The 16,992-nt window shown below is 39.4% G+C and overlaps 1 protein-coding gene across 3 annotated transcripts in view; it reads left to right on the top strand.

Annotated features, from left to right (window-relative positions):
- Window positions 1–16,992, top strand: part of Cpq (carboxypeptidase Q) — a 454,961-nt gene that overhangs the window by 340,014 nt on the left and 97,955 nt on the right. For all 3 annotated transcript variants that reach the window (XM_059247593.1, XM_059247594.1, XM_059247595.1), the window contains exon 6: window positions 11,875–11,966. In XM_059247593.1, the coding sequence (XP_059103576.1) occupies window positions 11,875–11,966 (92 nt within the window). The remainder of the gene's footprint in view (window positions 1–11,874; window positions 11,967–16,992) is intronic.

Below are 16,992 nucleotides of genomic sequence, written 5' to 3'. Positions count from 1 at the left end.
GTATTTATATAGATCTAATCTGTAACTCTTTGCAGCTTAAAAAAATTTTATTAGTTGTACTGATCTACAACTTAATACATATGAATGGAGGTCTTTGATTTACCAGGGACTGTATATGAAAACCCCAAATAGAAAGTGAATTAACCATGATTAATTGCCAACTTGGTGAACACAAGAAGTAATAGCGCTGAATTTCAGAAGAAGCTGAGAGCAAATCAGGAAGAATTCCAACTGGGTATTGAAAGATGGTTAGGATATTGATTAGCTGAGAGAAAAAAAGACATAAACAGTATGAGGGAAAACACAGAGATGGGAAGAAATTAAAGAGACCAAGTTAAATGGAACCAAGACTCTGAGAAGGGGAGTAACTGGAAATAAGTCCACACAGGGCCTGGGATGTCCCAAAGATCATTGACCAAAGAATGGGTATGAAAAATCCATTGGAACAGGAAGATGTTTATTCTTTATATAGAAAAAGAAGTGGATTTTACAGATAATTGCCTGTATTGACAATGTTGCATGTATGTCATTTACGTAAACATACTATATGGTGATTTGTACTCAAAATTGGTTTGCTGCTAGAGAAGCACTGCCAAAAATGTTGGCACTATTACTACAGATACTAAGACGTCATCTTGCTCAATAGCCCAGGTTCATCTATAATGCATGGTCTTCCTCTTTCTACCTATTCCACGTGCCTCTGACTCTTCTGATTTTTCCCTCCAAGTTCTGAGTACCACCATGCTCAGCTACTGAACTTTTTATGCAGCCAGTGACAGAAGCAAAGTGAGATTTTAGGATTGATTTGTCAGCATTTATAGAGAGGTTTGGAAGAAACAGTTGGTACCACAGCAAGTCAGGGGCTTGATTATGGCTGCCACATGAAAGTGGGATAAAAGGAGAGAGTTCCGAGGACATTTTGGTGATCTTAGTCTTTGCATGGTGAGATTTCCCTCTGGCAAGAGTATGAGGCAGTTACCCTGGAAGATGAGTTTGTGTTGAAACACACTGAAAAATGAATTCATACCATAAAATGTTCTTTGGCTGAAAAGTAAATGTAAGAGGAACCAATAGTAAATTTCTTTATTGTGGTCAAAAGTAATAAAGGATTAAAAATTTCATGTTTCAATAATATACAGATAACTTCACAACTGATTTTCTGCACAAGGAAAGTCTTTGAAGATGCCGATAGGTTCTCCTCTCTTACCATAAAACAGGAGCTTTTGGAAGAGGTAACAAACAGTTTAACGACAACTTCTGCTACAAAATACATATGCTTCCTTTCTGCCGTGTGAGGCTGTAAAGGATCCCAGAATGTTGCTACTTGGATGTTTGTGGAGCTGAGGTACTTTTGGATAACCTCTGACCTGAGACTGTTGTCCTTCCTCCAACAGCTTCATACTCACACAAAAATAAAATTTGTAAAGCTATATTGCTACATAAACATTCATAAAAAATTTTTGTACTACTTGTACTCGATTTATCATTTTTTAAAATTATACTGTATGTGAAGCTCCTTACTAGTTGGTGATTTGGGCAAACAGAACACTTAGCAAAGGTGTGATGCAGAATTCAAATCCATCATTAAGCAGCTTCTCAATTTCTCCTTACTGATAAGAACAGTCTACAACAGGGTAAAAGAAATCACATATTTAAAATGACAACTAGAGCAGGTTTGTGATCTCTACCTGCTATCAATGTCTTAAAAATATGTTGATGAGAGAGCCCTACTGTCAAGAAATTTCAATAAGAAAGTAAATTCACATGTCTAGCCAGGCACCAGATCAAAGCCCAACATTTATAACAATCAAGTTATGTGTAAGAATGTACATGTGAAACTCTCTTTTTATATAGAAAAGTAGATATAAGATACAGAAAAACAAAAGAGATGAGATTTAAAAGTCTGCATTAAGTAAAAGTGAATATTCTCATATGTAGTTTTAAAAATGTAAATCAGTAACCTGTCTTTAAGGCCTTGGTCGCATAGGGCAATCATCGTCATCATAATACTAATTTTAAGAGAGAGAGAGGGAGGGGGAAGGGGAGGGAGAGGGAAAGAGAGGGAAGAAAGGAAGGAAGGAAGGAAGGAAAAGAAAGAAAGGAGAGAAGGAAGAAAGAATCTTGAAGCTGGGCATGGTGGTTCACACTTCTAATTAAACCACTCAGGAGAACTGCCTCAAGTTCAAGGCCAGCCCAGGCAAAGCAAGTACCAGGCCAGAAAGAACTACATAGAAATGCCCTGACTGCAAAAATAAAATTAAAGACCAAAAGTAACAAGAGCTTAAATTTTTTATATCACTTAGACTTGGTATTTCTATTTTTAAAAACTTCACCACTGAGTAAAAATCTTAAATATCAATTATAGATCAGCTAAAAAATTATAAAGGACTGTTTTCTTGAATATTATTGACTAAAATAAGACCATATATACCATGATTTACATATATATTATATACACACACACATATATATATATAGATACATATGTGTGTGTATATGTAGAAACCACTTTTTATATATTTGTAAAGTATTGGATATACATATATGTATATAAAACTTTTAAAGAAAATAACAATATGCTTATGAGGTTTTGTTTAGTTTTCCTTAGTTTCAAATTTGCAAAGGGTATATATTGAATTCACATTAAAATTACCAAAGTAAAAACATAGAGTATTCAAATTTAAGATGGAAAATATCTATAATTTAAGTCCATTAGCTAAGAGAAGGATCTCTGTGACCATTATGCATTTATTTAATGACTTGTTCAACAAAAGCTGTTGAGGCACCACACTTTGACAAAACCCAGCTGTGCTATAAAAGAGAGAATATAACAACAGCTGCAGCAGCTGTGGAAGTTGAAGCACGTTGAATCACTTTGGCTACTGGAGTGTTTTAACCTGTGGTGTTCAGACTTGGTAGCCTGAACTGAGTAGGTAGAGCATGCTTCAGATTAGATAAGAAGACAACACCTTTTATTGATCTTTAAATAAATACATTCAGTCTGTTTAGTAATCGATTAACCTTTATTCAGCATCTTTGAAATACTTGCTACAGGTCTAGGTCATTAAAAGTGCAAAGTCATAAATTTCAGAAAACTAATGGTACACTTGGAAGATTACCATTTAAATGTAGTTTTAAAAAATGAATACATAAGCCAGGTGGTGGTGGTGTATGCCTTTAATCTCATCACTCAGGAGGCAGAGGGAGGTGGATCTCTGTGAGTTCAAGAACAGCTCAGTCTACAGAGTGAGTGCCAGAACAGCCAGGGCTACACAGAGAAATCCTGTCTTGAAAAATACAAAACAAAACATCAATACATATATAAAATTCTAGAGAAACTTCAAGAAAGGACCAGTCATCCTTTAAGTTATGGAAGCCTTCTCTGAGAAAGTAATATTAGAGATGGACTTTATTGAATGAGTAGGAATTAACCAGACAGAAAAGGCAAAGGGGGGTTAGAGATAGGAAAAAGACTATATGCAAAAAAACAATGATCTGAAGTAGTAGAAAGAAAATGACCCCCAAAGAAGTGGCACTATTAGGAGGTGCGGCTTTGTTGGAGGAAGTGTCACTGTGGGTGTGGGCTTTAGAACTCTCAGCTACTTTTCCAGCACCATGTCTGTCTGCCCACTGCCATGCTCTCCACATGTCTTAGGGTTTCTATTGCTGTGAAGAGGCACCATAACCACAGCAACTCTTATAAAGGAAAACATTTCATTGGGGCTGGCCTACAGTTCAGAGGTTTAGTCCATTATCATCATGGTGATAATCATGGTGGCACACAGGCAGACATGGTGCTGGAAAAAGAGCTGAGAGTCCTACATCTTGATCTGCAGGCAACAGGAAGTGAACTGTGACACTGGGCATGGCTTGAGCATAGGAGACCTCAACGCCCACCAACAAGGTGACACACTTCCTCCAACAGGGTCACATCTACTCCAACAAGGCCACACATCCTAAAAGTGCCATTCCTTTGGGTGCCATTTTCTTTCAAACATCACACTGCCATGATGATAATGGACTAAACCTCTGAAATGTAAGTGAGCCCCAGTTAAACGTTTTCCTTCACAAGAGTAGCTGTGGTCATGGTGTCTCTTCACAGCAATAGGAACCCTAACTGAGACAGCATGTATTGTATGTTCAAGACTGATTTAAAAAAATGTAGTATATCTCAAGTTGAGGATGAAAGAAAGAAACAGGCCATGAGTGAAAAACTGGGTTAGCCTGTAAGTAGCCCAGCACACACGAGTAGTCATGTGGCTTCTGCATTACCAGTGATTAATAGTGATTTCCTGGCTGTTAGACTACTAATTATTATAATGAGGTAGGACTGTTGCTTTGAATTATAGAAATTATTAAGTGTTATTACCTGTTCCACAAACATAAGTTATAAATATCATCTCATTGCTTCAAGCTGCTTTGAAGGTAGTCACTTAAGTCTCAATAGGGCTTGTCAGCAGAAGTCTGAAATGTTCTCTTGAAGTCCCTCCCACCACCTCGGAACTGCTCATCAGTCCTGGGTCTCCACTCAGGTCAACTGCTGAGTCCCAATTTGCCTTAATTATATTCTTAGCCTCAGCTGTTGTTTCTAATCATCACTGCTGTGCTTTGTTGACTGGATCGGGAGGTGTTTATAGAGCTCTTGTCAAGCCAAGGGAAGAGAGTCCTTCCCCAGGAGCTCCAGGACCTATTGTGAAGAGACATGTTAACAGCTAAGACCCTCCTCCATCAGGGTCACTTTACTTCTGTAGTTTCCAAGACCATCCCTGATGTGGTTTTTTAGTTAGTGTCACCCTGACCTAACAAATCTGTCATCCTACTCTTCAAGCCAAGGAAAGAAGGATGAGGGACACCAGGTTTCCCTCCTAGAAGGCCTTAGACTCGCCCTCGACATGCTGACTCTTCCTCCCATTGTCTAGGCTATTCCTCAACAAAACCAACTGCAAATTGTGGTGCCCAGTCCCAGTGGATACATCTACAGAACAACTCCTTCACCCAAGGCTCGGGGGACACCGCAGAAGAGGGGGCAGAGAGACTGTAAGAGCCAGAGATCGGGGAGTTTGCTGTGAGATTGTGCTTCCTAGTTAATGTCACAAGCTATAGCCATAGACTCTCACCAATACCTTGTTCAAGCACGAGCTGAACAAGGAGGACACCACCAGACATGTCAAAGTGGAGGGGGGAAAGGACACAAGGTGTCAACCCCACACAAAGAACCAGCTACAGACAGCTAAGGAATGCTGAGAGCTGAAGAAATAGTTTTCTCCCAGGAAAGAGCATGCCAATTTGATATCCAATAACAAATGATCAGCCCTGACAACATACATACAAGTAACATATATAGACTAAAAGAGGTATGTTTAGGAATATATATATATATATATATATATATATATATATATATATATATATATACACACGCACACACACACATACATAAATGCATGTGACAACAATTAATGTAAAAAGAGGCCATGAATTTGAAAGACAGGGAAGAAGAATGTATGGGAGGGTTTGGAGGGAGGAAAGGTAAGAGTGAAATGAAGTAATTACATTATAATCTAAAACATAAAAGAAATAATGAAACAAACAAACAGAAAAATCTGTTATGGTGCTGGAGAGATGTTTCAGCAGTTAAGAGAGCTTGTTTCTCTTGCAGAGAACCTGGGGTTCAATTCCTAGTACCCATATGGTGGCTCACAACCATCCAGCTCCAGCTCCAGCTCCAGCTCCAGGGGATCCAATGGGCAAGCACATAGTACACATACATGCATGCAGGCAAAACATTCATACATATAAACTAAAATAAATAAATCTAAACAAACATTTAAAAAAATCTGTTGCCTTGACTCAGAGCACCAATGAAGTGCCTAATTGCTTTATATTACTAAGACAGAGACAAAGTAACTATTCCAAGAACAAAGGTCTTTAAAAATCATTTTTTGCTCCCACTTGTAAAGAATAGGTACAATTTTCTTCCCTATAATAATTAATCTTTGTCTATTCTCTATTTTAAAAAATCAATGATAATGTTCTCATTTATTATATGACAAATTGTCTAACTTGCCTAATGTGAAAATAGAGCTCCACCCCTGTGCGTTTAGCCACACTCTGTTCATTCAGTCCATAGGCTCCCAGACCATTATTTATCCCTGTAACTCAGACACAGTACTCATTGGTGATGCATATGGCAGAAGTTTTCTGTTTTTTAGGGTAGGCTTTCTCTTCCAACATGCTCAAAGGGGGAGGGGTGGAAAACTAGTGCATTTGTCAACTAGTGTGAGTTTCTGTAAGGGTCACATATGCTTGTCCTTCAAAACCATGTCACAGAGGCACAACATAGGTGAAGTTCCAAAGGGAGGGGGACAGCAGAAAGTGGGTGTGAGGACGATAGTTCCTCTAGGAGTCAGGACTTGAGAAAGGGATTCACAACAAGGATTAATTTTAGTTTTTTGCTGAAGGTCAAGTTTATTTTGCTTTGCCATTTTCCTTGTATGAATATAGGACAGCCAACTGTCCTTTTCAATTTATTAGTTTAATGGTTGTAATCTCCCAGCTTCTTTCCCTTTAAATTTTGAAATAATAAAACCCAATATTAAACATTTTCATTTCATCTTCTGTTGAAAGTACTAACCCCCCAGCACCACTGCTCTCTTGAATTAAGTGAAAATGAAATGCATGTATATCACATTTTATAAGTCAAAATGAAGTTTTGACACACTATTAGCAATTGTTCTTTTAGAGAAAAGCCACAAATCTGTCAGCTGATTGTCATACAGTGTGGAGATACTCATCAGAAACCCAATGAATGGCCTATTCTGTGGTGAAAACTCAGAAAGACCTGATGCTTAGTGTTCTCCCTCTTTCTTCAGTTCATGTGCTAGCTTTGAGCTAGATCTGCATCCCAGTGAGCACCACCCAGAACTGGGATACAACCTCACTGTGCTGGAGCTGTCTGCTCCCTCTCTTCTGCAGAATTTGATCTTTGATCTTTGCTGCTGCTATTGACTTATGCCTACCATAGATGTGGATAATGTTGTTTTATATACTGAAAAATGTGGATTTTAAAGCTAGCTTGGCAACAGCAAGGTGTTCAGTGAGTTAAGACACTTGCCTTTAAGCCTGATGACCTGAGTTCAATCCCCAGGATCCACATGATGGGAGGAGAAAACCAAACTCCTAGGAGTTGTTTTCTGGTCTCTGTACACATGCTGTGGTGTGTGTGTGTGTGTGTGTGTGTGTGTGTGTGTGTGTGTGTGTGTGTGTCTGTGTCTGTGTGTGCATGTGCACACATACAATCAACAAATAAAAAGAAAAATAAAAAATAGCTTGAGTTTAAGATTGTCTAAATTAAAATTTTAAACTAAATTAAGGTTAAAATGATATATTAATCTCATTCAGTGCTTTTGATGTATTAAGCTTTGACTTCATCCAGGAAATGTATTTCTGACTGCCCTTGCCTTAAGAGTGAGGAAGTTGCTTGGGTTTATTTGTAACTGAACCTGCTCACTCTGAGGAGTTTACTAAAAGAAGCTGTTTTCTACAGGTTAAATGAAATCTGAGTTTTCTTGACTGAGGATTCTATACATCAGAGGTGTCCTAAGGCTGCTGAGGAAAAGACATAGCAAGAGACTTTGTCCTGGCTTTCACTTTCTGGAGACTTTTGTCACCAGGTACAAAGACATCTAGAATTAGACAGAGAAGAGCTAAGAAACAATCCTTGAAAGCTTACTATGTGACTGTAACTGATACATGTATTAGATGATATTTACTATGACTGACACATGTGCTATTTAACATTAACTATGGCAGATTAATGTGTTAGGTAACCTTATTTATATCTTATGCTATTAATTTTCTAACAATCCCATGAGATGATTATCATTTTTCTTATTTTGTTGAAGAAACCATCGAGGCTCAGATATGTTAGATAAGTAGCCTAACCTCACAAAGCCTGACATGGTAGAGCAGGAATGAAATATAGATTCTTCAGACTCTGGGGTGAACAGTTCCTTGTAGATTTAAGGGGCCGAGGACCTGAATGCCACATTAGATAAAGGGACAAGTGATTGGATGAAATTCCATTCTCTCAGTTTAGTGGTACTCAGACTGTGAGAATGGAAGGAGACTTTTGAGTCACTTGGGCATCTGTCTAACCCCTGGATCCCTTTCCTTCTGTGGGCCCTCCACTCTGAGTAGGTGCTGATGTTCCTAATGGGTATCAGGCATGTCATGGACTCAAAGAGGCCCTGTTCGTTTCTTTTTAGGGCCACATATTCTTATGTCCTTTGGAGTCTTCCACATCCATTACTTCAAACAGATTATTTCCATACTACCTTAATATGATGACATCATCAGCCCTCTGATCAATTTGAAATATGAGGGAGAGTAATCCTATGTGATAATGACTTTAAAATGGTGCACCCAGTCTTCAGAGATCTTCTGAGCATTTACTTTGAAAAAATGAATTTTTTTTGTATCCTGTACTGTCTGTTTAGCCTTGTTTAAGAAACCCATCATTTTAATAATTCAGGGTACCATGTTGCTGCTAGGTGCAGAGAAATGTAAAGAAGGATAGTTCTTTGGTCTCTGTAAGGCTCAGGCAATTTTGTGTTAGAGAGGTAGAAAGTATATAAGATACAAGGAAAGAGAGAAAATCTGTGACTTGCCATCCCCATCCCCTAAACAGGCCATAGCCCTTGGAATCATGAAATTGCAGCTGCTGCAGTGTTAGAGCCCATGTAGGCTTCCTAGTGGCTGTACCCAGCAGGACTGCATACGAGGTTGACTGGACCATAGGCCTGGGTACCAGGTGTTTGTAAGGGTCGACACTTGGCTGTAACTAGCAAGGGGAAGGTCCTTTGCCCCTCTCCTTGGCATTGTTATAAATAGCCCTTTGGATTCTGGGCCTGTGGGTAAGGATCCAGGCCCACCCGAGGCTATCCTGTATTTTCTATCTGTTTCTCTCCCCTCTCTACTTCTATATAATATTTCCTGCTGCTCCTGCTCAAGAGTTCTCTGGGGAAAAGTGGAGGTGGGATGGCCCCCCACACTGCAGTGACTTGCACTGGGCCTTCACAGGACTGGCCATGTCATCAGTTAGTTTGGGTGGCACGGAGCCCACAGCGTCCTCTGCATTTCTCATTACTGAACTTTTGGTTGCTGATAGAGTCTGGAAGAGAAGTCATTGTCCTCACTTTTGTACCCACTGGTGAGTCCACCAGGCTCCAGTGAGCAGTTTCACACCTATGGTCACACAGATGGTTCTGGTTAAATTCAGTTGGTCACAAAACAGTGGTGGGGTTTACTAGATATGTCTGCCTTTTACATAAAGGCATAAATAAAACCTTTCCTGGAAATGAGCTAGAAGAAACATTTTAGGAGGACATGTAGCTGGAAAGTTAGCTTTGAATTTTATCCTAATGGACACATCAAACTTTGCATTCATTCACCAGTATTCATTGTGTACCTGCTGGGTACTAAATAACCTGAGAGCAAGAAAAATAGCAGTAAATTTAAAAGTATGTTAAGCTGGAGAGACAGTTCAGTAATTAAGAGCATTGGTTGTTCTTCCAGAGGACTAGGGTTCAATTCTCAGCACCTACAAAATGGGTTCACAATCATCTGTAACTCCAGTTTCATGGGACCTGATACCCCCTTCTGGCCTCCGTGGGCACCAGACACACAAGTGGTACCATAAATATGTGCAAGCAAAACAGCCATACACATAAAATGCCATTTTTTAAAACAATTAAGTATAAATCGGGGCCAGTGAATATGGTTCACTGAGTAAAGACACTTCTGCCAAGCCTGACACCTGAGTGAGATCCCCAGAACCCAAATGGTAGAGAGAGCCAAAGAATTGTCCTCTGCTCTCTACGGACTTGGCCCCACCATGCTTGTAACTGAAAAAATAATTTAATATCTAAGTCCATTCCTCTCAGAAGCTTTTAGTATTAGAGGTTCTTGTCAGAGAAATAATGTGGTCTGGCTTCACCTTTGCAAAGATGCTTCCACCCACAAAGTGTAGGATCATCTAAGGGAGAGAGGAAACCACAGCAGCAAGACCATTGAGAGGTGGTTGCAACGTCCAGGCCATGGGGCTGGAGCTTTGGACCAGAGCATGGCAGAAGTAGTAAGCTGGGTTCTGGATAGACTTGTATAGAAGTCACCAGGATTTTCTGAGGAGGTGGCTTGTCCTGGCCTTCCTAGGAGCTCAGATCTGCCTGCATCTGTGGCCTGTGTTCTTTCACCTAATGCTCCAGCATGAAATGATTTCACAGCTATGTACACTTCAAGGAAACTGGATCTCCTTTCTATACAACTCTTACAACCAGGCTTCTGCAAGGAGAATCTGTTGGTCCTGGGGTGGGCAGGATGAAGCTTGATGTCTCAGGAGCACGTGCTGCCCAGGCTGTGGCTTGTGGGGAGCAGAGGGTATGTGGTAGCACGGTGGCCTCAGCACCACTCAAAGTGCATTGCAATCATCCCCTACAGTTCCCCTGCAGGAGGATGGGTCCTCATTTTGTTCTCTGCTTTTGCTATTTACCAGCAGTTATCAGGTCCAAACCAGGAGAAATTTTAATTCTTAGTAGAAAAGTGGCTCATTTAAGGCGTTATTTTACTATACTTTTAAAACTGAGAAAATAGCTTCCTGTAGTTAATGATTACTGGACAGTCTTGGTAACCCAGAAAAAAGCTCTAGGAGTGACAGGTCTACCATTAATTAAAAATTTAGAATAGAGGCAAAGGCACTTCAGCTTACAATGGTGGCTACATCCTGACCAAAAAATCAGTGGTTCTCAACTTGTGGGTCCCAACTCCTTTGGGGTCAAATGACCCTTTAAAAAGGGTCACCCAAGACCACTGGAACACAGATATTTATTTACATTATGATTTATAATAGTAGCAAACTTACAGATATGAAGTAGCAACAAATAAGTTTATGATTGGGGGCCACCACAACATGAGGAACTGTATTAAAGGGTCACAGCATTAGGAAGATTGAGAGTCACTGGACTAAGTACATTTAAGCAACTTACAGGTCAAGCATTCTGAGACACACTGGAGAGCACTGATGGCTGTCCCTTGTGATCACATGACCCACTAGGAACTTTGGCTTGCTACTGTCATCCAGTATTGTGAGAGATGATCATACTGCTTACCTGTAGTGCAATAAAAGACCAAACTGTGGTGTCCTAAGTTGGTTTTCTACTAAATAGCTATATATTTTGTTCATACAATCACAACATAAAAAAATAGTAAGTTGAGACTATCTATACATATTGTTTATTACAAGTGCATAAAGTGGCTGTCATGTTGTTGGTAAAGTAATGTGAAGAAATGGCAGGCTCATTCAATTAAGTTTCATTGACCTTGAGGGAATGACTTTATATTTTCCAGTGAATGCCCATAAGTAACCACAGATATTGCATCAGCTTCTTAGTTATTACATTCTCAGGGAGAGCAAGAGAAACTGTGCTGGTAGATTCAGTCTAAGAGGCGATCCCTTCTCGCCATTTCCTGAAATACTGCCAAGTGATCTGGTTTCAACTGAAGTGTCTAGGATGGCTTTAAGTTCTTAGGCTCCTCCTCACTTTGCCTTCTAGATATGGTATAATAAATAATTTACTGAACATGACCATACACTGGACCCTGCAAATGACATTAGTCATGACCTTTCACTTTTACCCTGCCCTGGAGGTTATCTCTGAAGTTGCACCCTTGTGTTATTATCCATACCCTGAAGTAGAAGCCATACCAGAAAGAAACAGGTGCCTCTGATTCCTGTTTACCTCCACAGTGCAGATGAGATTTCCACCATTTGAAAACCATTCAAAGCAAACTGAAGGATGCCTTTTATTATTTTCCCAGGGCTACGTCCAAAGAGAACTCTGCGCCTGGTACTCTGGACAGCTGAAGAACAAGGGGGAATTGGTGCCTCCCAGTATTATGAGCTACATAAGGTAAAACTAGCTAGGACATGCTGTGGACATCTGTATGTTGTAAATGTGTGTTGCTCTGATTGGTTAATAAATAAAATGCTGATTGGCCAATAGCCAGACAGGAAGTATAGGTGGGACAAGAAGAGAGGAGAATGCTGGGAACAGGAAGGCTGAGTCAGGAGTCACCAGCCTGACACAGAGGAAGCAAGATGTGAAGGCAGAACTGGGAAAAGGTACCAAGCCATGTGGCTAAACATAAGAATTATGGGTTAATTTAAGTGTAAGAGCTAGTCAGTAATAAGCTTGAACTAATGGCCATACAGTTCATAAATAACAAAAGCCTCTGTGTGTTTACTTGGGTCTGAGTGGCTATGGGACTGGCAGGTGAGAGAGATTTGTCCTGACCATGAGCCCGACAGGACCAGGAAAACTTCAGCTACAAAGACATGCTGAACACTTACATTTGTAGTATCAGTGTAAACCTAAAGCATTGATTTGTACTTTGGGTTTTTAAATCCTCTGGAATTAGTCCTTTGTGGCAGGCTAACTCTGGCAAGTACCCAGTCCTGTAACAATGTCCTGGTGAGATAAAGATGCTATGTAGGTTTATCTATTTCCTCATCATATTCATGGCCCTAGAAAACTTCCCATCTGCATGCTGCCATTTTCTTAGAGTCTTGCTACTTCTGCTGTGCTCATAACATGGCAGGAAGTAATGTGTAAGAGTTCCCTTCCCACTGATTCAAGCTCCCTGCATTTGTGCCCCAAATCCTCCTGGAAGTCCTAGTTTTGAAGCTCCAAAACCTGGAGTCTATCAATAGCATCACCTTCATGGTGGTAGTAATGTAGCAACCACTGATCTGGGAACACAGAGGACAGCCTGATTAGATACTAAATTTAGGCACAGATGGAGCCTGAAACAAGAAGGCTGTTGTAGAAGGTCTTGATTTTCTAATCTACAGAACTCCCTTTAACACTGGGGGTAGGGGTTACTACTGAGAACAGCTTTAAGAGATTAAAATGTGCCGGGCAGTGGTGGCACACGCCTTTAATCCCAGCAATCGGGAGGCAAAGGCAGGCCAGCCTGGTCTAAAGAGCGAGCTCCAGGAAAGGCACCAAAACTATACAGAGAAACCCTGTCTCGAAAAATAAAAGGAAAAAAAAAAGAGATTAAAATGTATAAGGACAGGAAACCTCTAAAACAAGTTGATATTGGTTCAAAGAGAAGCTATTTGAGTGTCCCATGTATGCATATGCCTGCTGCTGATGATTATGATGATGATGATGATGACGATGACAACAATGATGCCTCCTGATGCTGCTGGCTTATTCTCCCTAAATCTTGAGATTAGAAAAAAATAAGGTTGAGTTATCTAGATCAGACAAGAGTTTGCTTTATGAATTATATTTATGTCCTTTTGCATAATTTTATGCAGCATTCATCTCTATGCATACTGTTTCAGCTAATTAGAGCATGAGTTCAGGGTCATAATTTAGTCAGAGTATAATCATTTACTATGCAAAGGACTAATGACTTATACCTAGCCCTTACACTACAATTCTTTGGCCTCCAGCATTTCTTGGGATACGAAAATTCCAGACAACTACCCTCTGGTTGGTGGGGAACTACATTAACCTTTACATCTTGTGGTGGACGTCATTATCACAAAAGGTTTATTCTGGATTAAGCATCATTAGTATTTTTGGAGCATATAGTATGTTCCATGTGGTATGTTAAGTTTCAAGTTTAATGTCATAACAGATCCACTCAAAGGCTGGGCATGGTAGTCTATGTTTATAATCTTAGCACTCAAGAGGTTGAGTTAGGAAGATGTATAGAATAAAGAAAGGTAAAAAGCCCAGAGACAAAACTTAATTAAAGAGAAACAGGATAATTTAAGTTAGAAAAGCTGGCTAGAAACAAGCCAAGCTAAGGCTGGACATTTATAATTAAGACTAAATCTTTGTGTGTGATTTATTTGAGAGCTGGGTGACAGGTCTCCAAAAGAGTAAAACAACAACCAACTACACAAACCCTCTACATCACTGCTCTAATATGTTAAAAGTTTATTCATTTGCTCCTTTACCTTATAACAGCAAGATCCACAGAGATTTTTGGTGACTCAGGCTCTTTGGTAAGGTGACATTTAATATGGCTTAGCATTGGCATCCAGCTGGCAAGCAGGGGTTAGTGGATGCTTTTATCCGACAGTGGTGGAAATAGCTCAGAGTATTTCTACTCACATCATATTGACAGAAACTCACCATATACTCCAGCTGCTTCAGAGGCAGTGTCCCTGATGGGCAGCCACTTCTTAGCTACAACTCTAGTCTCAGATGGGAGTGCACTGCCACAGTGCAAAGCTGGCCCTGCTGAGTTTTCTTACTTTGTTCTGAATACTCCCATTTGCCCAAGAACAAGATGCCCTGATGTTCTCCTCCGTGGTGCTTAAAGTCAATCAGCTCTGTGAGCTATGTTTTAAGTAAAAATATCATTATGAGGAGGCTAGTTCACACACACACACACACACACACACACACACACACACACACACACACAGAAACAAGTCTTTGGCCATATAGACTTCATGTTCTACCCTAGCTTTTTCTTTCACAGAGAAATTTAGCATTACAAATCATGTAAATTTTCTTTGCAGCTCAATATATTTAAGAGTAAGTATTTTGTAGGGAGATAGTGTATTGTTATGAAGTGGAGTCCACAGGCTTCTCATTCTTTTTGGGTAGAGTTCAACACCACAGCTGGCTAAGCCTACATGGGATCAGCTATGGATGAAAAAAGTATGTAGAAAATATTGTTGTTTTTTTTTTCTACTCAGAATGTGTTTTTTATTTCCCACTCACAGAACCTATTTGGCAATGAAATTCTAAAGAGCTACGGTAATGAACATGTTTACTTGGTCTTTATGGGAATTAAAATAACATTTATGTTCATTATCATTTTCTTAGTAAATATGTCTATTTATAATGTTTTTATTAATTATATACAGAAAAATTAAATTATACGCAACATTTATTGTCAGACTGATTTTCTTTTCTTTCTTTTTTTTAAAATATTTTATTTATCTTTGTTTAATGTCCATTGGTGTTTACCTACATGTATGTCTGTGAGGGGGTGTTGGTCCCCCTGGAGCTGGAGTTACAGACAGTTGTGAGCTGCCATGTGGGTGCTGGGAATTGAACCTTGGTCCTCTGAAAGAGCAGTCAGTGCTCTTAACCACTGAGCCATCTCTCTAGCCCCCAGACTGATTTTCAAAATTAGATTCCGACTAATAGCCACCTTTACTTTATAATTATGCTTTTTTTGTCAAATATTAGCCTAATTGTTGTAATACCTGTTGAAATTTATTAAACTACTGAAAATTCATTAAGTTATTGTGGAATATGTAAGGTTATTTGTGCTTAGTATGTGAATTTTTTAATTCACATGAGATTTTATTGCAATATCTAAAATATTCTTTCCAAGGAAACAAACTTTCCATCAAAAAAGTATATACACGGATTTTTGGCAACAGTTTCTAGGTAAAATAATAGAAAACAGACACTATTGAGGTTTTGCTATGATTTGATTAAATTAGTCAATTAGAATTATCCATCTGTCCCTCACTGTAACAAAATATCACTAATAATTGGCCTACAAGGAAGAATGGTTTATTCTGGTTCACAGTTTCAGAGATTTTGGTCCATGATCACTTGGTTCTGTTATTTCTGATTCCACGGCAAGGTAGCCAGAAGCACATCACGTGGACCAAGCTGCTTATATCTTATGGTTTTCAAGGACAGGGAGCTCCCTTTATGACAAGGCTCTTCTCCTTCCCAAACCCTCTAAGGTATGAATCCACAAATGTGTTAATCAATTCATAAGGTTCTTATGATCCAGTCACTTTCCAAACAAACACCCCACCACTGAGTACTACTGAACTGAGGATCAACCCTTCAATACATAGCGGGAAACATTTAAAATTCAAGATGTAACAGAAATCATCCCTATGACCAGTGTAGCACCATCCTAACAATTCATAGCACAAAGTTTCATAAAGGAGTTATGTGTGTGTGTGTGTGTGTGTGTGTGTGTGTGTGTTTTCTTATATTTGATAGGTTATACAATATTCTTTTCTAATTTCAAAGTTCTCTCTGATGTCTCTCTCATCACATTAGCACATAAATGTGAGAATTGTTTAGAGGCATATTGTTTGTGGTCTAAGTTACTGATTCTTTTAGAAGTAACATCATTTTATTGAGGTTTAATTAGCAGCACTCTGTTAATACACAGATCTTAAATATTTGGAATCAATATATTTGGAAAATGTAAACTCTTGGTGTCTTAGTTGGGTTACTATTGCTAACCTGATAAAACACCATGATCAAAAACAAGTTGGGAGGAATGATTTCATTTGGCTTATGCTTTCACATCACAGTTCATCATCAAAAGAAGTTAGGACAGGAACTCAACCACAGCAGAAACCTGGAGGTGGGAGCTGATGCAGAAACCATGGAAGGGGTGCTGCTTACGGGCTTGCTCCACCTGTTTTCTTACAGAACTGAGGGCCACCAGCCCAGGGATGGCACCACCCAGAATGGGCTGTGCCCTCTCCCATTGATCATTAACTAAGAAAATGCTCCAAAGGCTTGCCTACAGTCTTATTTTATGGAGGCATTTTCTCAATCGAGGATCCCTTGTCTCAGATGACTGTAGCTTGTGTCAAGTTGACATAAAACTAGCCATCACATCTGGTAATCATCACATGGATAAACATGAGAGTGTGTCCATTACGTGAGAAACTTCCTTTACACTTCTTCAAATTGACCTCCAACTCTACCAAAGGCAAATACTGTGTTGTTTTTTTCATTACCACAGATTGGTTATGCCTGGCCTTGATCTTCATATAAACATAAGCATGTAGTATGTAATCTTGAATCTGGATTCTTTCATGAAACAGTATAATTTGGGGATCCATCAGTCATGGTGCATTAACAGGAGATGGTCCCTTTCTGAGTTGTTCTTTGTTGTGTGAATAGACCCCAATTT

Source organism: Peromyscus eremicus, chromosome 20 (genome assembly GCF_949786415.1).
Source record: "Peromyscus eremicus chromosome 20, PerEre_H2_v1, whole genome shotgun sequence".
NCBI classification, from domain to species: domain Eukaryota; kingdom Metazoa; phylum Chordata; class Mammalia; order Rodentia; family Cricetidae; genus Peromyscus; species Peromyscus eremicus.
The sequence above is the reverse complement of the archived record's forward strand: the minus strand, read 5'-3'. Positions and strand labels throughout refer to the sequence as shown.